This window comes from Typopeltis vanoorti, chromosome 6, assembly GCF_054136105.1.
Source record: "Typopeltis vanoorti isolate ZY-2024b chromosome 6, IOZ_Tvanoo_1.0, whole genome shotgun sequence".
NCBI lineage: Eukaryota > Metazoa > Arthropoda > Arachnida > Uropygi > Thelyphonidae > Typopeltis > Typopeltis vanoorti.
The window spans coordinates 159357209-159385150 of NC_143554.1; the positions used below are offsets into that span (position 1 = coordinate 159357209).

Consider the following 27942-nt stretch of genomic DNA (forward strand, 5'->3'; position numbering starts at 1 on the left):
AGTTGAGTCAAAGTTCCAGGATGAACAATGTGGCTTTCGTCCTGGTAGAAGCACAACTGACCAAATCTTCACTTTAAGGCAAGTCTTTGAGAAATCTTGGGAATATGCCAAGAATGTCTACACATGTTTTGTGGACTTGGAGAAGGCATATGACTGGGTTCCTCGGGATAAGCTTTGGCAAGTAGTATAGGAGTATGGAGTGGATGGTCAACTATTAGCTGCCATCAAGTCCCTGTGTGAATACCCAGAGTTTTGTGTCAGGGTAAACAGCACAAAGTCTGAACCTTTCACAGTCTCCGTTGACCTCCGCCAAGGGTGTGTTCTGTCACCCCTCCTTTTCATAATATTTATAGACTGGATTGATAGGCACAGCCGAGGCAGTGAGTGTGTCAGAATTGGAAAATGTAGCATTGGACGTCTGCTTTTTGCAGATGACCTAACTCTTCCACTCTTAACTCTTCCACAGATGACCTCCAGTGGACCCTGGATAGGTTTGTAGCTGTTTGTGCAGACGCCGGAATGAAGATCAGTGTGGCCAAAACCAGTGGCACACCCAGAGGGGGGCCAAGGGGCCCAGACACTCCCCAAAGAAAAGGAAAAACTAGAAAAATTTCCAAAAATCTTTTCCTAATTAAAATTCTTTTTTTTTTTTTATTTATGTTGTGTGCTACTTATGAATTAGCGATCACTGCAGATGCTCAGTTACAGGTCATATGTGATGTGTAGTGTGTATTCGCAAAACGTCTACTCAACTCGCCTCCCCCCCCCCCCCCAAAGGTTAAATCCTGAGTGTGCCACTGGCCAAAACTGAAACATTTGTGTTCTCAAGACAACCATCCCAGTGCACTCTAAATGTAAGTGGAATCCCAATGAGACAGGTGGAGAAGTTTAAATACCTTGGGTCCATATTCACGAATGATGGAAAATGGGACGTAGAGCTAGATACTCGAATTGGCTTAGCAAGCTCAATATTGCAGGAGCTTGGCCGTTCAGTAGTATTGAAGCGGGAGTTAAACCAGAAGGCAAGACTGTGTTGAAGACAGCCAGCTTTGCCTTCTGGCTTAACTTTTGTCAGCCCTGAATTGCAGGGCTGACAAAACTCGACAGAGTCAGAAGCTCTGCAATTCAGGAAACCCTCAATACTCAACTGCTGCTTCTCTGTGTTGAGAGATCACAGTTACGCTGGTACAGGCACCTGGTCAGAATGCCACAAGAGAGGCTCCCTCAGCAGGCCCTCTTTGCCAAGCCAGGTGGGAGGCCACGTGGAAGGCCAAGGACTCATTGGATAGATTATATCCAAAACCTTGGGTGGACACGTTTGGGAATCCCACCAGAACACCTGAACTTGGTGGCAGAGAATCGTGACCATTGGAAGTTCCTCTTGCAGCTTTTGCTCCCACAACCCAATTAGGAAGAGTGGGCCTTGAAGATGTATGTATGTATATATTTTTCAGAGGGACTGTCTTAGATTTTCTATAGGTAGGATGTACAAATTTTAATAAACAGAACAGAGAAGTTCAAAGATATCAAAAATTCTGAAAGTTGAACTATATAATAGTTGTAATTCCAGAAATCCTCCCCAGCTCAGAACTGTCAGTGAGAAGGTACAAAAATTGCAAACGATCACGATGAATTGTTTTAGAAAAATAAACAGCAGCCATCAGAATTTTAAGATTTTGAGGTTTGAAGAAAATTAAATGTAAAGAAAACAAAATTAAACAAATTAAAAATAAACCAATGATAGAATGAATCGGTGAGAGATTCATTGATTTATTCTTGATGTCAAAGTTTCAAGAGAGATCCTCTTTAGAATAGTTAGTTTCATCAATTTAGGTATGGCCTTAGAGACAATTTGTGAACAATTTGAGAATTTATGAATGAGAGAGAATTTAGTCACAACACCAAACTAGCAATAATACAAGACAGTGTCTAAGCCAATTTTAATTTATGAATCCAACAGTCGAGTTACAAATAAGACAGACCATTAAGAATTTTTAAGAATATGTGAGCAGAGCTAATCTGTAGTACTGTATATATACTTAAATAGAATGAGAGAGAGGAAAGGTCATCAGAACAGTTGTTGAATGCTAGGATGATATTCGAAATATCCAGAGGAAGTCCAAGATCTTGGTGAACTGATGCAGTTAATACTGCCTTAGAAGAATGAACTGCATGATCTGACAATATAGGAAATCTGACAAATAGCAGATTAATTCAGAAAAAAAAGAACAATTGATAGGAAGGTATTAATAATGTAAAATTAATTGTGTAATACTATCTTAATATCCTGTATTCTCCTTAAAGGTATACATAAGGAAGTGATTATGATTATTCATTGATAATGTTATTCTGTTTGATATTCTGATGTAGTAATTGAAAATTTATTTTATTTTTTTTATTTTCCTAGAAAATATACGGACCAGACACACCAGCCTCCTTCTTCCTGGTAATTCTTATATGTCGGATATATCTCCTTCTTCACTTTTTTCAGGTAATATGTTTCACTTTTGGTTAGGTATCACTGTTGTGCGAGTTGAGAAATGTATTAAAAAAAAAAAAAAAAAAAATTCTGTAAATTTGTGAACTCTGATACATCAACTGAAAATTAAATTTTGATTTGAAAGACTTCAAGAGTACATAAGACATCAGTTATTTTACTTCACAAAATTGAAAAACAGGTCATTACTAATAAATGTAATATAAGAATTGACAGATAGGTTTAAACAGGAAAGTCATCTAGAGAATGGTTTTGACTTGCCATAAGTAATAGGGTATGTGAAACTATTGTTATATCCTCTAGTAATATGAATGAAAAATATAGTAGAGTAGCAGATGATAATTTTTATAATCAGTTATCAGAATGAGATGAAGCAATTATTCTTGAGATGACCATTGTTATTATTATTATCATCCCAAGATCCTCATGGAGTCAAAGACTCATCACAGAAGGTCCCTTTGTCATCCACACTGCTCATGATATTGTTATAATGTAGTGGACTGTTCCATTTATTATAATTATATATGTATTTCTATTTACCCTGCTTTGCTTAGCTTTATTTAATATTTGGGAATGGACAGCTACCTTAACTATGGACTCTGCCATTTATGTATTTCAACTATATCTTATCTCCCACGCTCTATAGTCTAACAAATTTATTTGTTTTACGACTGCACTAGTTAGACTATATATTGAGTGCGAGATTATAAGATTTTTAAAACCAAAGACAAAACAGATATCGTTCGTATTCCCTGCTTATATTATTCTTACTTTAAACTAGCCTTGGCTTAAATATAAATCATATAAACTTCTATTTTATGCAGATTCAAATTTTTTATGATAGTGCATTGACTAAATCAGTCCAAAGTGTTGTTTACAAACCATTTAATTAAGTCAAACAGAAATATGTACAGAACGAGTTACATTCACATATATATACAATGTCATTACAATTCTCTTGCTTGTCTCAATTCTTTCTAATCTAACCTTAGTTCTAAGCTAATTCACAATCTAGCATAACATTAACTGAATATAAGACATACCTTGGTTATGCCTAATTCACCATTAATATACATTATTTCATAAACATAGATACTTGACATACATTCTTGTTCAGTATTACAATTACTTACAATTCATGTTCAGCAGACAGTCTTTCACATTAACCTTTTGTTCACATGTAATTCTTCTTGTCTTTCTTTCTGCTTGCTAACACATTCCTGCTTTTCTGCTAAAATTTTTCCTTGAAAAATCAACATAAATATCAATATCAGTGCAAAAGAATTGAAACTGGCAGAAGAATTAGAGAAGTACCACATCAACATAATTGTTGGTGTTACCTATTATGTTGATGTGTACTTCTTAGCAGTTGACATTCTTTTAAATAACAACTACAAGCTGTTACATTCAGGTAATTGTGATCAAGAAAAGGAAGAAGTAGATGTAGTATTCTGCACTAAACATGAAGATAGTCTTCTAGGTTGCTAGCACTTACAAGTTGTGTGATGTGGGCAAATGTCAAAATGGAGAATTGGACAGTGACACTTATTGGTATGTATTTGTCCCACAGAAGTTTCTACCAAAGAAGTAGAATAATTTTTTCATGTCATTAGAGAAGGCAGATGACCTCTCAAATGACTGGAACAATTGTTCTAGAGCAGGCGTTCCCAACCCTATGCCTGCAGGCACCATGGCGCCCGTCGATCAATTTATGTGTGCCCGCTGCTGTTCAACCATGTGCTGTATAGTTTGAAATAATCACGTGCACATCACGCAACAATTCATGGCCTGCTATATGACGCATGCATTAATGACACATGACGATTATTAAATGCATACAATGTAAAGTAGATGTGCATTCGAAGTTGCATTCATTTAACAAGAGAATTCAAAAAATTTGCTTGAAAAAATAGATGGTGCCCATCGCCCTACCGGTATTTTAGAATGTGCTCTAGGAAACAAAAAGGTTGGGAACCCCTGTTCTATCGCATTGATAAGCGATCTATTTTAATATATATCTCACAGTATCATTGATTATTGGTATTATCTTTCTTTATGACAGTGTGATTGAAAATGTTTTGTTTTGCTAGATTTGTAAAGTGTATATTGCATAAATAGCATTGTTCCTGGTGCCAATGTGAACAAGAACAGTAGCACCCATAATGTCATTGTTCAAGTTTGACATGAGGGATTTCATATAATATAATATGCTCTGTCCTCTTTAGCAGGGGAGAATGGATTGTGGTATAAGAGCAAGAGTGGAGAAAGGATCTGTTGGAAGTGTTTCACGAGGGAATTCCAAAATAGCAAAATGTATTGGAAGTGGGAAAACGAAGTGACAAATGTTAATGGTTGAAAGGCATGAAATCAGGAGTGTTGTAGAGAATGTAGTTGAAGGCATGAGTGATAGTGAAAGATATACAAATCAGAGTATGAAAGAAGGCATTGACAATAATAGTTAGTTGATGGCTTGATTCGCTGACTGGTTAGTGTATCCACTCTCCAACTATTAGGCCATGGGTTTGAATCCTACTGTGGACATGGATATTTGTGATTGTCTTTAGATGATAGATGAATTTCGTTACCTGGTGTGAGACCACTGACCCACTTATTGGAGACTTGAAGTGGATTGAAAAAAATTGTCATGTTTGGTCCCTCGAGAATGGTTCCAGACCATGTAAAAATATATGAAATCAATAAAAATGGGGAAAAATTCCTTAGCCACAGTACGAATGTATTATAGGTTTACAAATAAACTTTTTGTGGATGGGAGCCACACACACACACATGAAAGGCAACAAGAGAGTGTAACTGCGAAATTAGAGAGCATGAATGCCAGTGAGAACATAATTCAAGACATGAAAGTAGAGTTGTTGAAGATGAGGCAAGAAATGAAGCAAATGTGAAGTAAAATGAGAATTATAGATATTCATGGAAGAGAGGAAGATTGGAATAAAAGCCATATGAAAGAGGTAATGAATGATTCAGTAGTGGCTCTGTGTTGTGAATAAGATAGTCTATAGGGTTTATTTTCTTGGAGATAGAATGAGCAGAGTGATTGGTACGTTGGATATGAAGAGTAAGCAAGCAAAAGAGTTTGTCATGATGTTAGGAACAAATAATTTGTTGGTAAAAAGTTGGATATCAGTAAGTTTTTGAGGAGAGTAAAAGATAACAGTATGATAGGAAAGGTAGTTAGTGTTGCCCAGGTATGATAGTGATGAGTCCAGGTGGCAAGCAGAGATTATGAATGGTATGCTAGCAGAGCTATTGTGAGGGGAAAAAGGACTGTGTATGTTTTGTGAACATGTGGGATGAATTTGAGAAATTCATCATCATCATCATCAAATTCCTGCCATGTACCCTCAAGGGGTGTACAGGATATGACAGTACTACATGAAAAAATTACATCATTACTAACTTCCTATCTACAATTTTCCTCCATATCAGTCTGTTACTTGTCAAGACTCCAACATTATCAGATCTTATATTTCTATCCTCTAAGGCACTTTGTACCGTATCAATCCACCTATATCTTGGTCTTCCTCTGGGTCGTTTTCCTGCCAACCTGGCAGAGAACACTTGTTTTGCTAATCTTTCCTCTCCCATTCTATTTAAGTGACCATACCATCTGAGATTAGCTCTGCTAACGCATTCCTGGATGCTGACAATGTCAAGTTCTTTCCTAATATCCTCATTTTTAATATGATATTGCCATTGATGCCATCTGTTCACGCCGATAATCTTTCTCAGGACTCTCATATCTGTGGTCTCTAGTCTTTGGTCAAGTGTTTTACTTCTGACCCAGCTCTCAGATCCATAAGTTAAAATTGGTTTGAACACAGTCTTGTATACAGCTAATTTAGTGTTTCGACTAATTTCTTTCTTATTCCATATGAATTTATTCAATTGACTTCCCACGATACCAGCTTTGCTGATTCTGTTGTCTATTTCTATATTTAGTTTACCATCTTCAGTAAAAATTGTGCCTAAGTAGCTGAAATGTTTTACTTGTTCCACAGGTTCTCCATTCACAACACAGTTGACATTTTCAATGATTCTGCCTATTTTCATTGTCTTTGTCTTTTTATTGCTGACCTTCATACCATATCTATTACAACAGCTATTCAATTTAGTCAAAGAATCTTGCAGACTTGTAGCGGATTTATTTAGAAGTATAACATCATCCGCATAAAGCAAAGAGCTGACATTAACATCTCCAATTTTGATATCAGGTTTAATACCACATTCCTTCATAATGTGATCCATATAGATAATGAATAACAGAGGGGATAATGTACATCCTTGTCTCACACCAGATTTAACATTAAACCATCTTCCTGTACTTCCTTCAATTCTAACTGCTGACTCACAACTCAAATAAAGACTAAGTATTGCTTGATATAATGCCCCATTGACACCATATAACTGCAGCGTATTGAATAGCTTCTCTCTTGGCACCTTGTCATATGCCTTTTCCAAATCGACAAAACTTAACTACAGATCTTTGTTATATTCCCATGCTTTCTCGACTATTTGTCGTAAAGTGAAGATCTGATCCTGACAGCCTCTATTTGGCCTGAATCCAGCTTGTTCTTCACCAAGCTTTTCTTCCACAATTCTTCTCAACCGTTTCTCAAGTATACTTGCATAGATCTTGCCAGGAACACTCAGTAGGGAAATACCTCTGTAATTCTCACATTCAGTTTTATTTCCCTTTTTATATATGGGTACTATGAGAGCTCTACTCCAATCATCGGGAATTCGTCCCTCTGTCCAGGCTTTCTGAACTATGCAGTGCAGCCACTGTAAGACTCTTATACCACCATACTTCAGCATTTCTGGTCGAATATCATCTACTCCTGCTGCCTTTCCACATTTCAAGCCTTTGATGGCTTTTTCTACTTCAAGTATGGATATGTATTCCTGACTGCATGCCTGGTCAGTGTTTTTTATCACTGTGCTGTCATCACTGCTTGTTTCATTTAGCAGATTTTCAAAGTAATTACTCCATACTTCAAGGATATCTTTTTCTCCTGTTTTCATTTCACCTTTATCATCTCTAATTCCTTTTACAGCACTCTTTCCTCCATTCCTAAGCTTCTTCAACAACCTCCAGAATATTTTGCCACCTTCTTGATATTTATTTTCTATATTCTTGCCAAAGTCCTCCCATGACTTTTGTTTAGCTAGTTTTACACACTGTTTAGCTTTCTTACATTTGTCTCTGTATTCTGTAAGAGTAAAAGCTGACTTATTTGCCAGGAACTTTTGATATGCTTTCTTCTTTTCCTTCACTGCCTCTTTAACTTCCTGTGTCCACCAGGGAGTTCTGATTTTTTTATCTTTGCACACAACCTCACCACATGCCTCTCTGGCAGAATCAATCAATGTTTCCTTCAGAGTTTGCCACTGAATCTCCAAGGTTTGATTCCTGTTCTCAAACTCTTTCATTTTCATTTCAATAATATTTCTGTATTTTAGTCTACAGTTTACATCTGAGAGCTGCTCAACTTTTATTCGCTTTAAAACTTTCTTACATGTTATTCTTTTCAATATGAAATTCAATTTTATCCTGCTCAAGACTAAATAGTGATCACTTCCAATTTCAAATCCTCTGTACACTCTGGTGTCCTGCACCAGGGAGAAAACATCACTATCAACAATAACATAGTCAATGAGACTTTTCTTATTCCTAGCCTCTTCTCTCCATGTGAATTTGTGCACATTTTTATGTTGGAACATGGTGTTAGTAATAACCAGTCCATGTCCTGAGCAGAAATCCAACAGATATTTGCCATTATTATTAGCTTTGCTCTTTTCTCCAAATTTTCCCAAAATATTTTTGTATGTCTCACAATCATTTCCTACTCTACTATTTAGATCCCCAACAAGGACCAACTTTTCCTTTTTCATTGTGTCAGTTGCTTTTTCTAAAGCCTCAAAAAATTCCTCCACTTCTACCTTAGTAGAACCTTCTGTTGGACCATAGGCACAAATAAGTCTCATTGTCCAGTTCCCTATTCTCATATTTGCCCACATTACTCTACTTGAGACTGACTGCCATTCAAGAAGATTAGCCTCGTATTTTGTGTTGAATACTATGGCTACTCCTTCTTTTCCTTGATTGTTATTGCCTGAATATAACATTTTGTATTTATTGCTCAGAAAGATCTCACCAGTTTTGGTCTTTTTTGTTTCAGTCACCCCTATTATGTCGATCTGGTACTTATCTAATTCCTCAGCTAGCTCCATTTCTTTGCCATTCAGGCTTCTTACGTTGATAGTACCGATCTTTAACTCTGGTGATGTTGAGTTGGGGTTTGTTTTCAGATTTGTTCCAGTAGCTGACTTTTCGCTGTTCGCCCTGGTTCCCTGGCGAAAACAACGGGGGCCTTGTTTAACCGGACGACGCCCCAGCCGGCATGAAATTTTGTCATGTTGTACCATCATTTTTTATTTTGGTTTAACCAATAAGAATACAATTTGGTCGGCTAAATCCCAAATTGCCAGCCCATCCTCGTTCGTTCAGTATCAAAGTAGATACCCAACAGGGTGCACCACGAGAAGGTGAGGATTGGACATTAGGTCAGAAGCCCTGGTCGGTTCTCCACATTCCTTTAAAGGCTATGTGGAGGTCTCCTCTCAGTTATACAGCTTTGACCCTTAAGCACCCCATTTGAGAAATTGATGGAACTATATAAGACAGCTGGACTGCCTTTACATGTATTTGGTACTAATCAGCTGCTGAGACTTGCTGGAAGGGAGAGTAATGGCTGTGATGAATAGAAATCTGAGGAGGCAAGATATGGGAGAACCAAAAGAAGAAAGTCACGTAATGTGCCCCCCCCCCCCAAGGGCCTATTTTGAAGACATTGCTGTTTAACTTCAGCAATTTCAACCTTCTCAATATTAATGATATTGAGAAGGTTTAAATGATGATATGCAGTTGTTTGCAGATGATGCAAAGTTGAGAAGAAATTGTAGTAAATTAATGAGGTGGGGATGGGGATTATCTATTAGATGAATTAACTCTCCTCTAAAAAGTGAGAATTTTTAGGAAAGTTTTAGGTGCTGTATGTCAAGCATGTGAACAGTATTCTAAGGATGGGAGGATTGGGATTTGTATTTACTTAGTAGCTGGATGAATTAAAAATATCTTCTTGAGCAGAAAAGAATTCATCGTTTTTTAGAAGTGAGAAGCTATTTATGAGATGAGTTTATGCCAGTAGCTAAATGTCAGGCAAACGTGATAGATCTGATCCTTTCTGGTGATTTGTATTGAGATCTCTTTTATGAGAGAAAAGTCAAGACTGTTCTGTGTCATTCAAGATGACCAGGTTACCTCATCCCATTGAGGAATGCTATGGAGTTCAGTGTTTAAGGAACTGGTTAGCACTGTAGTGTACATCGTAGCAATGTAGTGTACTGTAGATGAGTTTTTTTAACTTGGTTATACTATAAATTGTTGTTATATTATTGTTTTTAAATCCTTTATCCAATTTCTCTGAACTTTATCTTTGCATGTGTACATTGGTGGGTGATATAGACTAAGAGGTCATCTGTGAATTTAGATTAGCAGAATTCATACTGCTAGTCACTATTGATGTCTCCATTATTTTGGATGGGAGTTAGTTCATAGTTTGATGGTACTACTTTTTATTTCCCTTTTTTGGAATAGATTTTATATATGCTTGCTTCCATGCATTGGGATAAATGCCAGTTGAGTATAGTGGGAAGAAGAGATTATATTAGCTATAATAGACATTACAGATATTAGCACTGATGCACAATGTTTGAGTACAATTGGAGAGATGCTATCAAAACCAGAAGACTTTTTAGGATCTAACTTGTTTAGCATTCTTCTGATAATTTTTTTTTTTTTTTTTCAGTAAAATCACAGACATTATATGGTGCTCATTTACTGGTATGGTAGGAGGTGATTTGCTGGTCATCTCAGAAGAGGAAGGTTAGCTTTATCTTTAGGTGCTTTAACACTGGTGAAATCTGGATGAGAGAGTGGTGCGAGCACAGATGAGCAGAAGTTGTATCTGATGCCCGATCCAAGGAACTAGAAAACTTGCCATCCATTTGGGCAGGAGGCAAATTTTCTGCTGAAAATCTCTTTGATATCATTCTATTCAAATTTGGTTGTAGTCTCTCAAGAGTTATGTAACTGGCATTTCTGAAACTTGTGTTTTCTATCTTTACATCTTGATTTTTCCAGTACAACTTCTAATGGTATGTCTTTCTTCATCGTCAAATTCCTGCCATGTACCCTTAAGGGGTACATGGCAGGAATTTAATGTACAGGATATGATAGTACTACATGAAAAATTTACATCATTACTAACTTCCTATCTACAATTTTCCTCCAAATCAGTCTGTTACTTGTCAAGACTCCAACATTATCACATCTTATATTTCTATCACCTAAAGAACTTTGTACCGTATCAATCCACCTATATCTTGGTCTTCCTCTGGGTGGTTTTCCTGCCAACCTGGCAGAGAACGCTTGTTTTGCTAATCTTTTCTCGCCCATTCTGTTTAAGTGACCATACTACCTGAGATTAGCTCTGCTAACACATTCCTGGATGCTGACAATGTCATGTTCTTTCCTAATATCCTCGTTTTTAATATGATATTGGCATTGATGCCATCTGTTCATGCCTCTAATCTTTCTCAGGACTTTCATATCTGCAGTCTCTAGTTTTACTTCTGACCCAGCTCACAGATCCATAAGTTAAAACTAGTTTGAACACTGTCTTGTATACAGCTAATTTAGTGTTCCCACTAATTTCTCTCTTATTCCATATGAATTTATTCAGTTGACTTCCTACCATGCCAGCTTTGTTGATTCTATTGTCTACTTCCATATTTAATTTACCATCTTCACTAAAAGTCGTCCCTAGGTAGCTGAAATGTTTTGCTTGTTCCACATGTTCTCCGTTCAGAAAGCAGTTGACATTTTCAATGATTCTGACTATTTTCATTGTCTTTGTCTTTTTATTGCTGACCTTCATACCATATCTCTTACAACAGTTATTCAATTTAGTCAGGGAATCTTGCAGACTTGTAGTGGATTTATTTAAAAGTATAACATCATCCGCATAAAGCAAAGAGCTGACATTAACATCTCCAATTTTGATATCAGGTTTAATACCACTTTCCTTCATAATGTGATCCATATAGATAATGAATAACACAGGGGATAATGTACATCCTTGTCTCACACCAGATTTAACATTAAACCATCTTCCTGTACTTCCTTCAATTCTAACTGCTGACTTGCATCTCAAATAAAGACTAAGTATTGCTTGATATAATGCTCCTTGACACCATATAACTGTAGCGTATTGAATAGCTTCTCTCTTGGCACTTTGTCATATGCCTTTTCCAGATCGACAAAACTTAAATACAGATCTTTGTTATTTTCCCATGATTTCTCAACTATCTATCGTAAAGTGATGATCTGATCCTGTCAGCCTCTATTTGGCCTTAATCCAGCTTGTTCTTCACAAAGCTTTTTTCCCACAATTCTTCTCAACCGTTTCTCAAGTATACTTGCATAAATCTTACCAGGAACACTCATTAGGGAAATACCTCTGTAATATTCACATTTAGTTTTATTTACCTTTTTATATATGGGTACTATGAGAGCTCTGCTCCAATCATCAGGAATTCATCCCTCTGTCCAGGCCTTCTGAACTATGTAGCGCAACCACTGTAAGACTTTTATAACACCATACTTTGGCATTTCTGGTCGAATATCATATACTCCTGATGCCTTTCCACATTTCAAGCCTTTGATGGCTTTTTCTATTTCAAGTATGGATATCTATTCCTGACAGTATATGCCTGTTCATTTAGCAATTTTTTGAAGTAATTACTCCATACTTCATGGATATCTTTTTCTCCTGTTTTCATATCACCTGTATCATCTCTAACTCCTTTTACAGCACTCTTTCTCCATTTCTAAGCTTCTTCTACAACCTTCAGAATATTTTGCCACCTTCTTGATATTTATTTTCTATGTTCTCACCCAAGTCCTCCCATGACGTTTGTTTAACTAATTTTACACAGTGTTTAGCTTTCTTGCATTTGTATTTGTATTCTCTAAGAGCACAAGCTGACTTACTTGCCAGGAACTTTTGATATCCTTTCTTCTTTTCCTTCACTGCCTCTTTAACTTCCTGTGTCCACCATGGAGTTCTGATTTTTCTATCCTTGCAGACAATTTCACCACATGCCTCTCTTGCTGAATCAATCAGGGTTTTCTCCAAGGTTTGGTTCCTGTTCTCAAACTCTTTCATTTTTTCTTCAATAATCTTTGTGTATTTTAGTCTACATTTCACATCTTAGAGCTGCTCAACTTTTATTCGCTTTAAAACTTTCTTACATGTTATTCTTTACAATCATCATCATCATCATCAAATTCCTGCCATGTACCCTCAAGGGGTGTACAGGATATGACAGTACTATATGAAAAAATTACATCATTACTAACTTCCTATCTACAATTTTCCTCCAAATCAGTCTGTTACTTGTCAAGACTCCAACATTATCAGATCTTATATTTCTATCGTCTAAGGCACTTTGTACAGTATCAATCCACCTATATCTTGGTCTTCCTCTGGGTCGTTTTCCTGCCAACCTGGCAGAGAACACTTGTTTTGCTAATCTTTCCTCTCCCATTCTATTTAAGTGACCATACCATCTGAGATTAGCTCTGCTAACGCATTCCTGGATGCTGACAATGTCAAGTTCTTTCCTAATACCCTCATTTTTAATATGATATTGACATTGATGCCATCTGTTCATGCCTCTAATCTTTCTCAGGACTCTCATATCTGTGGTCTCTAGTCTTTGGTCAAGTGTTTTACTTCTGACCCAGCTCTCAGATCCATAAGTTAAAATCGGTTTGAACACTGTCTTGTATATACAGCTAATTTAGTGTTCCGACTAATTTCTTTCTTATTCCATATGAATTTATTCAATTGACTTCCCATGATACCAGCTTTGCTGATTCTGTTGTCTATTTCTATATTTAGTTTACCATCTTCAGTAAAAATTGTGCCTAAGTAGCTGAAATGTTTTACTTGTTCCACAGGTTCTCCATTCACAACACAGTTGACATTTTCAATGATTCTGCCTATTTTCATTGTCTTTGTCTTTTTATTACTGACCTTCATACCATATCTATTACAACAGCTATTCAATTTAGTCAGAGAATCTTGCAGACTTGTAGCGGATTTATTTAGAAGTATAACATCATCTGCATAAAGCAAAGAGCTGACATTAACATCTCCAATTTTTATATCAGGTTTAATACCACATTCCTTCATAATGTGATCCATATAGATAATGAATAACAGAGGGGATAATGTACATCCTTGTCTCACACCAGATTTAACATTAAACCATCTTCCTATACTTCCTTCAATTCTAACTGCTGACTTACAACTCAAATAAAGACTAAGTATAAATGGGGCTTGATATAATGCCCAATTGACACCATATAACTGCAGGGTATTGAATAGCTTCTCTCTTGGCACCTTGTCATATGCCTTTTCCAAATCGACAAAACTTAAATACAGATCTTTGTTATATTCCCATGCTTTCTCGACTATTTGTCGTAAAGTAAAGATCTGATCCTGACAGCCTCTATTTGGCCTGAATCCAGCTTGTTCTTCACCAAGCTTTTCTTCCACAATTCTTCTCAACCGTTTCTCAAGTATACTTGCATAGATCTTGCCAGGAACACTCAGTAGGGAAATACCTCTGTAATTCTCACATTCAGTTTTATTTCCCTTTTTATATATGGGTACTATGAGAGCTCTACTCCAATCATTGGGAATTCGTCCCTCTGTCCCGGCTTTCTGAACTATGCAGTGCAGCCACTGTAAGACTCTTATACCACCATACTTCAGCATTTCTGGTCGAATATCATCTACTCCTGCTGCCTTTCCACATTTCAAGCCTTTGATGGCTTTTTCTACTTCAAGTATGGATATGTATTCCTGACTGCATGCCTGGTCAGTGTTTTTTACCACTGTGCTGTCATCACTGCTTGTTTCATTTAACAGTTTTTCAAAGTAATTACTCCATACTTCAAGGATATCTTTTTCTCCTGTTTTCATTTCACCTTTATCATCTCTAATTCCTTTTACAGCACTCTTTCCCCCATTCCTAAGCTTCTTCAACAACCTCCAGAATATTTTGCCACCTTCTTGATATTTATTTTCTATATTCTTGCCAAAGTCCTCCCATGACTTGTTTAGCTAGTTTTACACAGTGTTTAGCATTCTTGCATTTGTCTCTGTATTCTCTAAGAGCACAAGCTGACTTATTTGCCAGGAAATTTTGATATGCTTTCTTCTTTTCCTTCACTGCCTCTTTAACTTCCTGTGTCCACCAGGGAGTTCTGATTTTTTTATCCTTGCACACAACCTCACCACATGCCTCTCTGGCAGAATCAATCAATGTTTCCTTCAGAGTTTGCCACTGATTCTCCAAGGTTTGATTCCTGTTCTCAAACACTTTCATTTTCTTTTCAATAATATTTCTGTATTTTAGTCTACAGTTCACATCTGAGAGCTGCTCAACTTTTATTCGCTTTACAACTTTCTTACTTATTGTTGACTTCCTATTCTTGATTGATTGTTGATTCCTATTCTTGGTTGATTTCATATTCTTTACAATATGAAATTCAGTTTTATCCTGCTCAAGACCTGGTGTCCTGCACCAGGGAGAAAACATCACTATCAACAATAACATAGTGAATGAGACTTTTCTTATTCCTTGCCTCTTCTCTCCATGTGAATTTTTGCACATTTTTATGTTGGGACATAGTGTTAGTAATAACTAATCCAGGTCCTGAGCAGAAATCCAACAGGTATTTGCCATTATTATTAGCTTTGCTCTTTTCTCCAAATTTTCCCAAAATATTTTTGTACGTCTGATAATCATTTCCTACTCTGCTATTTAGATCCCCAACAAGGACCAACTTTTCCTTTTTCATTGTGTCATTTGCTTTCTCCAAAGCATTAAAAAATTCCACCACTCCTACCTTAGTAGAACCTTCTGTGGGCCATAGGCATAAATAAGTCTCATTGCTCAGTTCCTCATTCTCATATTTGACCACATCACTCTACTTGAGACCGTCTACCATTCAAGAAGTTTAGCCTCGTATTTAGTGTTGAATACTATGGCTACTCCTTCTTTTCCTTGATTGTCATTGCCTGTATATAATATTTTGTATTTATTGCTCAGAAAGATCTCACCAGTTTTTGTCTTTTTTGTTTCAGTCACCCCTATTATGTCGATTGGTACTTATCTAATTTCTCAGTTAGCTCCATTTCTTTGCTATTCAGTCTTCTTATGTTGATAGTACCGATTTTTAATTCTGCTGATGTTGAGTTGGGGTGTGTGTTCAGATTTGTTCCTATAGTTGACTTTTTGCTGTTCGCCCTGGTTCCCTGATGAAAACAATGGGGGCGGGGGCTTGTTTAACCAGGCGATGCCCCAGCTGGCATGAAATTTTGTCATGTTGTATCATCATTTTGTATTTTGGTTTAAGCCAATAAGAATACAATTTGGATGGCTAAATCCCAAATTGCCAGCTTGTCCTCGTTCGTTTAGTATCCAGATAGATACTTAACAGGGTGTACCACAAGAAGGTGAGGATTGGGCATTAGGTCAGAAGCTCTGGTCGTTTTTCCGCATTCCTTTAAAGGCTATGTGGAGGTCTCCTCTCAGTTATACAGTTTTGACCCTTACGCATCCATATGTCTTTCTTTTGAGATTTTAATGTTTACAGCTGTATCTGGCTTGTCTGTTCCACCTGCACTGATTTAGCATCTAGAGCTGCTTGTAACATTTGCTGTTACCAGTAATTTCACACAAATTGTTCACATGAATGTCAGAATATGAAACATCATATTCTGACAGGCATGTGAACAATGCTAATAATTTTTTTTCAATTGAAATTAATCTAAGTATACTTGTGATTATTGTTTGTCCTCTTGAGCAGTGTTTTTCCTTTCCATCTGCTGGTACAGACTGGTCCAGGTCTGCAGCAAAAGTTTATGGATCTGATGATCCATAAAATTTATGACATCAGATAGGACAGTGAACTAGTGTTCTACTGTAGAGGATGCTACATAAATTAATACTAATAGTTTAGTATTACTATAATACGATATAATAATAAAATAATGCAAATATCTAATCCACTGATTTCCAAACTGAATTTTTTTAAATATTATATTCTTTATTAAGAGAATGTATTTATGCATATATATATATATTGTCTTGAGACCACAAATGTTTCAGTTTTGGCCACTGATCTTTATTCCGGCTTCTGCACAAACAGCTACAAACCTATCCAGGGTCCACTGGAGGTCATCTGTGTAAGAGCTAAGCAGAACTAGGTCATCTGCAAAAAGCAGACATCCAATGCTACATCTTCCAATTCTGACACACTCACTGCCTCTGCTGTGCCTATCAATCCAGTCCATAAATATTATGAAAAGAAGGGGTGACAGAACCCAAACTTGGCGGAGGCCAACGGAGACTGTGAAAGGTTCAGACTTTGTGCTGTTTACCCTGACACAAAACTCAGGGCATTCATACCGGGACTTGATGGCAGCTGATAGTTGGCCATCCACTCCATACTCCATCCAATCCTGTACTACTTGCCAAAGCTTATCCTGAGGAACCCGGTCATATGCCTTCTCCAAGTCCACAAAACATATGTAGACATTCTTGGCATATTCCCCACGATTTCTCAAAGACTTGCCTTAAAGTGAAGATTTGGTCAGTTGTGCTTCTACCAGGACGAAAGCCACATTGTTCTTCCTGGAACTTTGACTCAACTATGCTTCTGCACCTTCTTTCCAAGCACCTAGCATATACTTTCCCAGGCAGGCTGAGCAGAGAGATGCCACGATAGTTGCTGCATTCGCTCGTCTCCCTTCTTGAAGACTGGTATTATTATGCCTGTCTGCCATTGCTTTGTGAGACTAGTCATTGCCCTGATCTGCTCCTCTTGGATGTCCACAATTGCTGGGCCACCTGGGTTTTAATTTAATTAAATTTTTTAAATTTAATTTATAACCAAGTGAAAAATCTTTGAACAACTAGCTCTAATCTAGAATAATTTACTAATAAGGTGTTACACTGTTCACTACTCTTGGAGGGGGAGGGGGTCTGGAAAGTTCTGATAAACATCTAGAATAAAACTGATATTAAACCACCTGATAGTTCCTCATATGTTCTTTCTTGTGGTTATATCAGTTGCTTTAATAACATTTTTGTTCTAGATGTTTATCAGAACTTTCCAGACCTCATAAATGAGAAATATGACTTCTGCACTATTTCAGCATTGGTATTGTAGAGTATCTGATGAGCTTCATTCTGATATACCACATTTATTTTATTTTTTTATTAGATGACTTATAAGAGCCTATGCAGCTCAGTAGAAGTGGTGTTTGCACTCCTCAGTGCTAAACCACCCAATGATTGGCTTAAGTTCATGCCTAGTCGTTGACTAGAAAAACATTTTCTAAGCCTTTTTTTGACTGGTTCTCAAGTTAGTCGATCTCTGGCATGGGCAAGTGGGTTTTTTCTCTCAGAAACTCAGGTTTTTCCTCCTTAAACTCAAGAAAATCGACTGTAGAACCCACACTATTTCAGACATTAAAAAATTGTTTTGTTAGGGACCATGAGATGGTGACACTTGTTTGAGCCATCTCTTCACTGTGAGCTGCTTAAATTAGTGATGGCCTTGGACCAGCTATTCCTGATTGGCTACCAATGGAGATTGAACTGCTTACTGTCTCTAAAAGTTAGATAGGGCTAAAATAGCTTTCCCTACTCCCTTTATGGGATTATAAAGGAGTTAGCTGATTTTTTTATTACTTTCTTTTTTTTTTAGATGACTTATGTATTATGTAGCCTTAATAAAAATTAATTAGAAAGAAATAAGGTTAAATAAAACACATTCCCCCCCCCCTCCATTTACCATAATGTAATACTCCATCGTGAAATTTAACTGATTGTTGTAATTAAATTCACTTATGTATCCATAATAAATTAAAGTTATGTAATTCATTTTGTAAAATGTTATGTTATAATGGTTTGCTAATTTCAGCAACTTTGCATAATGGTGGCAAAGGACAAATGTAGATTTGGCAAGTATACATAATTCAAGTACTACACTGCACTTTCAGCCATTAACAAGTAGATTTGAAGCTGGTGCATGCATGTATGATATGGTGGATTAAGGGAATAGAGAAAAGAACAAACTTGTTAATGTAACATGGTGGCTACAAGGTAGCCAATTTGGCAGAAAGGGTTATATGAACATATTCTAAGAATAATGGATTTATTTGAAATCAATCAATTTCTTTCAATTCATGAACAACCACAAGAGGATAATCTAGAAGAAGGTCTCAAATATAAATTTTGTTGTAAGGAAAGGGTCAAAGCTGTATAACTGAGATGTAGCCTTTAAAGGAATGCAGAGAACCGAACAAGGCTTCTGATCTCATGTCCAGTCCTCACCTTCTTGTGGTGCACTCTGTTAGGTATCTACCTGGATACTGAACGAATGAGGATGGGCTGGTAATTTGGAATTTAGCTGACCAAATTGTATTCTTATTGGCTTAAACCAAAATATAATATGATGGTACAACATGGTAGAATTTCATGCCTGCTGGGGCATCGCCCGGTTAAACGAGGCCCCCGTTGTTTTCACGGGAACCAGCAAAAAGTCAGCTACTGGAACAAATCTGAACACACACCCCCCAACTCAACATCACCAGAGTTCAAGATCAGTAATATCAACATAAGGAGCCTGAATGGCAAAGAAATGGAGCTAGCTGAGGAGTTGTATAAGTACCAGATCAACATAATAAGGGTGACTGAAATGGGGAAAAAAAAGACAAAAATTGATGAGATCTTTCTGAGCAATAAATATAAAATGTTATATTCAGGCAATGACAACCAAAGAAAAGAAGGAGTAGCCATAGTATCAACACTCAATACGAGGCTAATCTTCTTGAATGGTAGGCAGTCTCAAGTAGAGTGATGTGGTCAAATATTAGAATGGGGAACTGGATGATGAGACTTATTTAGATCTATGGTCCCACCGAAGGTGGTTCTACTAAGGTAGAAGTGGAGGAAATTTTTTAAGGCTTTAGAGAAAGCAACTGACACAATGAAAAAGGAAAAGTTGGCCCTTGTTGGAGATCTAAATAGCAGAGTAGGAAATGATTGTCTGACATACAAAAATAGAGCTAATTCTCTTTTTTTTATATGGCTTTTTTTTTTTTTTTTTTTTTACATGATTTCAAAATCACAGTTTAGAAAACAAAAGCAGTTCTATTTTTACAGAGTATATTTTGATTTAACATGGTTCAAATGGCGCTTATTTTTAAAATTTCTGTTTGAATTCAGTTCTGTTAAAAAGGGTATTTCCATTCTAATCATGTTTACACGTTTTGTGTTTTGTTCATGAAAGTTTTGTTTGTGCAATAGAGTTATACAGATATGTATTAAATTTTGAAGTTTTGTACGTGATATCAAATTAGTAAAATTAATCATTGATTATTTTCAGATATTTTCGTAACATTACCCCATTAATCCCAATATCAGATAATTCAGTTAGAAGAAGAAAAGAAAAGCTATTTCTTTAGAAACTAGATCAAATTTTAGATCGTTTAGCAACTGGAAAAAGTTCAACATCGTTAGGGAAATATTTTGGATTGAACGAAGCTACTGTGAGAACAATTAAGAAAAATGAAGAGGCCGTTATAAAATCTGTTTTTTATGGATCAAAATTAGGTGCCAAGTTGTCATCGTATACGAGAGACATTATAAAAGTGAAGATGGAAAAGGCCCTAGTGATGTGGATAGAAGATTGCTCACAAAAAGGAATACCTTTAGACGGAAACATCAAAGAGAAAGCATTACAGTTGTATAAATAGATTTGGGAAAAGGAGCCAAAAACATCAAACAACAGTTGTCATTTTTCTGCAAGTGCAAGTTGGCTTACAAAATTTCTCAAAAGATATGTGTTTCATAATGTAAAAATAAAAGGAGAGGCTGCATCTGAAGATGAGCCAGCAGCAAGGGAATTTCTTTCAAAACTATCCAGAATTATTGAAAATAATGGAAACAGAAATAAATGCAAGATAGAAGACGTTCTGCCATTGTCACATCGTCTGATATTAACACTGACAGTGTGATATTAAATGCAATAATACTACATTATTTTAAATTAATGTGATTTTTTAAAAAATATGCAGCACAATGAAGTTTTTTATGTAAAAATCTAAAGTTAACTGACATCCTTAAGTCTGGTTTCAACAGAGAAAGAATAAATTACTTTATGATTTATTTTTTATATACTTTAGGCCAATTTTGCCACCCCCAAAAAACTTGACACCTGTGCAAATGCACATGTTGCACTGTCAATAGAGCCAGCCCTGGTTAGCAACCAGGAATGTGTTAGCAGAACTAATCTCAGGTGGTATGGTCACTTAAACAGAATAGGAGAGGAAAGATTAGCAAAACAAATGTTCTCTGCCAGATTGGCAGGAAAAAAAAACCAGAGGAAGACCCAGATATAGGCGGATTGATACAGTAAAAAGTGCCTTAAAAGACTGAAATATAAGATGTGATGATGTTGGAGTCTTGACAGGTAACAGATTGATTTGAAGGAAAATTGTAGATAGGAAGTTAGTACTACACGAAAAACTTACATTATTACTATCATATCCTGTACATCCCTTGTGGGTACATGTCAGGAATTTGATGATTATGAGGAGGAGGAAGAATAACAGTAGCTGAAAGCAAGTTCCCAAATATGAGGTATTACTTTATGGAATAAGGTAATGTTCTGAGAATTAATTGTCCTACTGTTTATTTATTATAACCCTGTGTATGTTTTCTGTCAGCAGATGGAATGAAGACATTTTATCTCAAGCTGAAAGTTGTGTTGCTTCTTCTAAACAGTGTTCCTTGTGATACAGTGTGTATTACAGAATACTGAAGATGAGAAGACAACTGTTATTCAGTTAAGGATTGGAACTGAATATGTGAAATGAAGATTATGTTTAGAGAACTGTAGGACAGACAGTTTATTCTAATATGTTTTCTTCATGTTCACTTTATGGAATAAGGTAATGTTCTGAGAATTAATTGTCCTCAAGTTACAGAGGTGTGAAAAGATTCCTTATTGAAACTGATGCTTTAATCATAGAGAGAATTGTTGGAAGTTTATTCACTTGGTTATACTATAAATTAAAGATGCCTTCAGATCACTTGCCTTAGTATCCCATAATGCAAAGCACATCTCCTTGCAGACATGTATAATGTTATGCATTAAGAGAAGGGTCACTACCCAGACCGGTTTCGACCTTTATTGATGTCTCTTCAGTGGGAGCCAGATCCCAGAGGTAATACTAAGGTTGAAGTAATGCAGAAGTCATATTTTCCTATATGAGTTACCAAAAAGTGTCACACCTTATTAAATTACTCTGGATTAGAGATAGGTTATTGGAAGTTTTTTCACTTGGTTATACTATAAATTAAAGATACCAAGAAATTATATATTTGGTTTGATCCTTTATCCAAGTGAGGATGAAGTGAGGAAAAATCCTCATAGAGAGGATTATTAAAGGAATGTGTTTCCTCTGTTTGTTGGTTACTGACCGTAGTAAAAAGCTATAGTTATTTTAATTAGAAAAGAAATTTGTTTTGTTTGTTGTTCAAAATTTTTAATTCCTGAAGTGGATGAGTGAGAGTGTGTGTGTATTTCTCTTACAATTTTCTTTATGCAAATAATTGTTTGCATAGTTATTTAATTAAATATTGTTTCTTTTGCCTTGCAATTTCTCTTGTCTTATTTTAAAGATAAAGATAAGTGGATGTAATATATGAGCTTCAGTAGTTAAAGGAAGACTACAAGGTAGATAAATATATTGATGGGTAGCCAGAGATACTTAAATGATCCTCTTGGTATATGAACCTAACCTGTGTAACCTATAACTTGGAAATAAACCTGTATAAAGTAGTTTAAATAGGTGCCAATGAATAAATAAAACGTAGATCAATAGACAACACAAAATGGCTTTCTGATTATGAATTCTATATTAACAGTATCTCTTCTGGATCTGGCTGTAAGATATGATAGTGTAAATGCAATTGATATTTCATGTTCATTTCTAAACTTACAAACTTGTCTATTATTTGTGAGGTCTTTAATTTGATCAGTTCTTATATTTCAGTTTTCTAAAACCTTCTAATTGCATCAGTCTTCCAATATTTTGGTCATCCTATGAACTTTTTTACCCTCCACCATTTTTGATGCAATCACTGATTTTGTTAATCAGTTTTCTCATTCTTTTTAAATGACATACTCTCTTAGATTGGTTCTGATTTATAGAAAAGGTTAGATGTGTCCCATTATCTGTGTTGACTTTCTATGATATTGACTCAGGATATTACAGAAATTGCTAAGAATTTATTACAAGTTATACACAAGAATAAAACAGTAATTTGTTAAGCTGCTGATATATATGAAATCAGCTAACTCAATTTTTAATCTAAAAAAAAGCCCATATAAAGATTCCTCCCATCATGATGAGAATCGAACTTGGGCCTTTTCCGATTGAAGGATGCAGTGCACCGTCCTTCTTCCAGTGGTGCTACAGAAGCCCTTATTTGTGTATATTCTATTGGCTGGTTTGTTAAAGTTTTTTGGAGGAAAAACTCTGCTACTTTCAGATGAAGAAAGCCTTATAAAGGTTCTTTGCATCCTAGACAGGATTCATACTTAGGTTGTTCCATCTAGAAGTCATCATCAATACTGATTGAGCTTGGGCCTATGAACTATTTAGGGTAGTAGTGTTTATAGTCTTTTGACTGAAAATGTATGTTGCTTGCTGAGTGAGACCTTCTGCAATGAGTCTGTTGATTCCACGGATGATTTTCGTGATAATAATGTTAGTGTGTAGGAATTCTGTCTTAGGATTTTAAGCAAAGATCAATATTTACAGTAATTATTATTTAATTCATATTTTGGTTATGATATGTTAAATAAGTCAGTTATGTCATTGTTACTAAAATATATGATTGCCAGCTCAGCAGATTTGATTTTCAGATGGAGACTTCACAAGGAATTTTTTTTTTTTTTTTTTTTTTTTTTTGTCAAGTGGCTTAATATATTATTTAATCAAGTTGATCAGACAAATTATAATTAAAAGACAAGATAATAGCTATGCTAATATATGTTATTTACTCTCTTCATAGTGTTCACTGTACAAATTACTTTGCTGTATTTGTTTTGTTGGCATAAAACAAATAAAAAAGACCCTTAAACTTTGTCTTTATTTTTTAAAGAAACATTGAATAAATCAAGTTTCACAATTGTTAATTTTTTCTTAAAGGTGAAAAAATAGAAATTTTTTCTATTTGTCCTAAAGTGAAAATCTGATCCTGACAATCTATATTTGGCCTGAATCCAGCTTGTTCTGTAATACTGTCTATCATGATAAAAGCGATTCTAATAGCTGAATTCATCTTGATATAAGATGGTCAAAAGATATAGGAGTATTTTTACATAAAAGATTTAATTCTTAATGTTTCAAAACAATAAGAATTGAAACTTCTACAAAAAAGTAGAAGCATGCATTCAACTTATCTGATAGGAAAATGTTCCAAGACCCCCAGTGGATACCTGAAACTGCAGATAGTACTGAACCCTCTATATATACTATGTTTTATACATACCTATGATAAAGTTTACTTTATAAATTAGGCACAGTAAGAGATTAACAACAATAACTAAAAATAAAACAGAACAATTATAACAATATACTGTAATAAAAGTTATGTGAATGGAATCTTAGTTTCAGGATACGATTTTTTTTTCCTTTTCTTATGAAGTCGAGAACTTTCACTTTTTCACTTAAATGAAGCACTTCACAGCTTCTCTTTGGCATACCTGAATTGTCAGCATCATTACTCTTGTACTTAGGGACTATTAAGTAAAATAAGGGTTACTTGACCATAAGCGCTGCAATACTGTGATAATTGATCTGATAACTGAGAAATACTCAGAGTGGCACATATTTAAAACTTGTGAATTGTTTTTTCTGGAATTTTCTATTTAATTACTGAAATAAGAGCCAACAGGCTTCACTTCGGCGAAGTAAAATATTCAGAATTAAGTGGATGTTGAATACCACATTATTTCTTAGCCGAATAAGAAACTCAAAGATAGGAAATCTAATCTAAGAGTTTCATGCCGAATATAGAAAACTATATATAAAGTTTAGCGAGACCAAGTGTAAGACAACACCTGGTAGTGCAATGCTGAGCAACTCGTAGTAAAGGTGGAGTAAGATCCAATCACTGTCTTTAGTATTTACCCATAATGTAAAACAGCTCCTAGGAGATGTATTATTGTTCTACATTATGAGAGAAGGTCACTACCCAGACCGGTTTTGACCTTTTTTGAGGTCTCGTCAGCGAGTAGGTAGACATAGATGTAATGCTAAAGTTTTAGTAGTCAGAGCTTATTTCTTTACTGTACGATTCAAATTACTTTTATTACAAAAGTAATTTGATTTATTATTTTATTACAAAATTACAAAATTTATTGATTTTATTACAAAATTACTGAAATAAGAGCCATTGTGAAGCCAACAGGCTTCACAATGGCTCTTATTTCAGTAATTGTATTTGTGTACCTTTTGGCAAATCAGCAGCACTCCTGATTACCATACCTATCTATGGATCATCAGCAAATAACTGTATGGTGCATATCAAATGCTTCCCTATGTTATTAATGTACAGATTGAATAACAGTGGATCAAGGACTGATATTAACAGATATTAACAGATTGATAGCTTTCATCCTTGTAGTACACCACTGGTTTCCTTAAATCTTGCAGACTCACACCCTCTATATACCACTTTCTTTATATCTGTCCATCAACCATCCTCTTATCCATGCTAATATTTTATAATCCAAACCCATCTTCTCCAATTTATGCAACAGTCTTCCATGCTGTATTCTGTCAAAGGCCTTAGCAAAATCCAAAAGTATCATTCTCCTTGTCTAGCTGAATGGTAAGATCATTGTAGAATGTGAACAAGTTGCTAAAATATGATCTTTCCTTAGTAAACCCATGTTGTTCAAAAGTAGAGATTCTCTGTCAACTCATTTCTGAATGTGAGCCCCAACCAACTTTTCCAAAATCTTCACCAACATTCCTGAGATACTGATTGGTTAATGGTGGTTCAATAGTATTACGATATATACTTTCCACTCTTGTGGAATCTTCCCTGTTTTGAGACTGAAAAGCTGCACACTCATTTAGCATGAGTGTGCAATAGGGACAGATATCCCATCTGTCCCTATTGCTGAATTCTTATTCAGTTTGTGCAACAACTCTAATACCTCTTACTCCTACACCATTGAAGAGATAGCATTGAGCTGAATGTTTCATACACCAGATTGATAGCTTTTAGCAAAATGGGCACTCATTAAGTGAAGAATCTTCTGCATCTGTCACCCTCACTCCACCTGCATTCAGTACAGTTATTCTTTCATATTCATTATTTCTTTTACTTACAACACATCGATAGAATTCTTTGGGGTTATGTTTAGCTTGCAGAGCCAGTTTCTTTTCATACCCAGACTTAGTTTTTTGTACAAGAGTTGATTCTTCCCACCTGCTGCTTATAATTTTCATAACCTATATAATTTTCATTGTTATGCACACAGTATTCCTTCCACATCATCCTTTTCTTACGAATCTCTTGCTTAATAAGATTACACATCCATTCATCCATTTGACTTCTATGCTATTCATTCTTCAAACTCTTTGGACGCATTCTGATATTGCATCTTTTAAGTATTTTTTAAATGCTTCTCACTCACTGTTATCTTCCCATCCAATAACTGATACCATGGCACAGAACCTAGCATGTAACCTTTTTTGAATGGAACATTCATAAATTTAGCCACTTTCCAAGTGAGTAACGCATGATTGCTGTCACCAACCGGAGGTAGAATAATTACATCTTTAACTGAAACACCCTCTCACGCTATAATCAACTCTAACACTCTTTGACCTCGAGTTCCTTCTGTCACATGCTGCTTGAGTAAGTTGTCTCGCGACAGTTCAATAGATTCAGTTTCATTCTTCTAATGAAATTTTACTGCTACCCCAATCAATGTTTGGATAATTAAAGTCCCATTATGATTAAAGTGCCCATCGTCTTTATTTGGTGATGCATTTCTTCATCACTAGCATCTGATCCACCAGGTCTCTAACAACACCTCACTATGTATTTGTTCTTGTTAGATTCCACCTCACACCAGATAGCTTCAAACTTGCTGCCACATGAAAAACTGTTACTAGTATTACAATCACAGGTCTCAACTCTAGCTGGATTCAAGTTATCTATATCAGTGCTTCCCAAACTGGGGGCCGTAGGTTTTGTTGAGGGGGCCGTGAAATAATGAAAACAAATTTATAATGTTTTAAGACTAAGTAGATTTTTTTCATTTTAAAAGAAACGTATTTTAACTTTTATTATTTATTATTTCTTTTTTTGTTATTTTTTATATTTTAATGGAAAAATTCACACATTGGTGCTGCGTATTTTGGCGCTTAATAAATATTAATAAATATTGCTTATTTATATGTTTCATTTCAAAGCAGTGGTTAATTGTATTTACTTCGAAAGCTCTCCAGGGAAGCTCCAAATCTTCCTGTCCCTTTCATCAATCAGGGACTGTTGATATTGACTTTATATACATATCAAAACTCGTTTTATATTATCACTGTCACCTGAGCTAGTTTTATGTTACCAATAAAAGTTTCGCATATACTTCACACATGAAAAAAAGCTTAAACAAGTTCATGTGGGGACATAGTTACTCGCTTGCAGTGGTAAACAACACCCCCTCCCTAAAAGCCACTATACTGCAGAGGCAATAAAAACAAGTACTTTTATTATGCCAGTGAATAAGGTATGAGCAGTCTGTGTAATATATTTCTCAACAAATAGTGCAATTAGAGACAACTGGAATAAAAACACACTAATTAATGAATCACATGTCCCCTCATACAGAAACTATGCTATATAGGCTGAAACAAAACCATATGTTGCATGGACAAACACAGTATCTTAATTAAAAACTATTGTTATTAATTAGATATGCGAGTTTGATTTCCCAAGGCAGCAATAAAATTCAACCGAACGTGTTAAAATTATAAACGTGTTAAAATTCGTAAAAGTGTTAAAACTAAGTAATATATATATAATGAATGTTATGGCAGTTTCACATGTGGAATTTGGTTGAAGAGAGTTAGCATTTCAACTCAATTGTCAGCTATGCTTTTATCTTTTGGCTGCGCGAT

General features: G+C 35.6%; 1 protein-coding gene across 4 annotated transcripts in view; it reads left to right on the top strand.

Moving 5' to 3' along the window:
- Positions 1–27942, top strand: part of LOC150106162 (oxysterol-binding protein-related protein 8-like) — a 387947-nt gene that overhangs the window by 80625 nt on the left and 279380 nt on the right. For all 4 annotated transcript variants that reach the window (XM_090394505.1, XM_090394508.1, XM_090394504.1 and 1 more), the window contains exon 4: positions 2408–2491. In XM_090394505.1, the coding sequence (XP_090250631.1) occupies positions 2408–2491 (84 nt within the window). The remainder of the gene's footprint in view (positions 1–2407; positions 2492–27942) is intronic.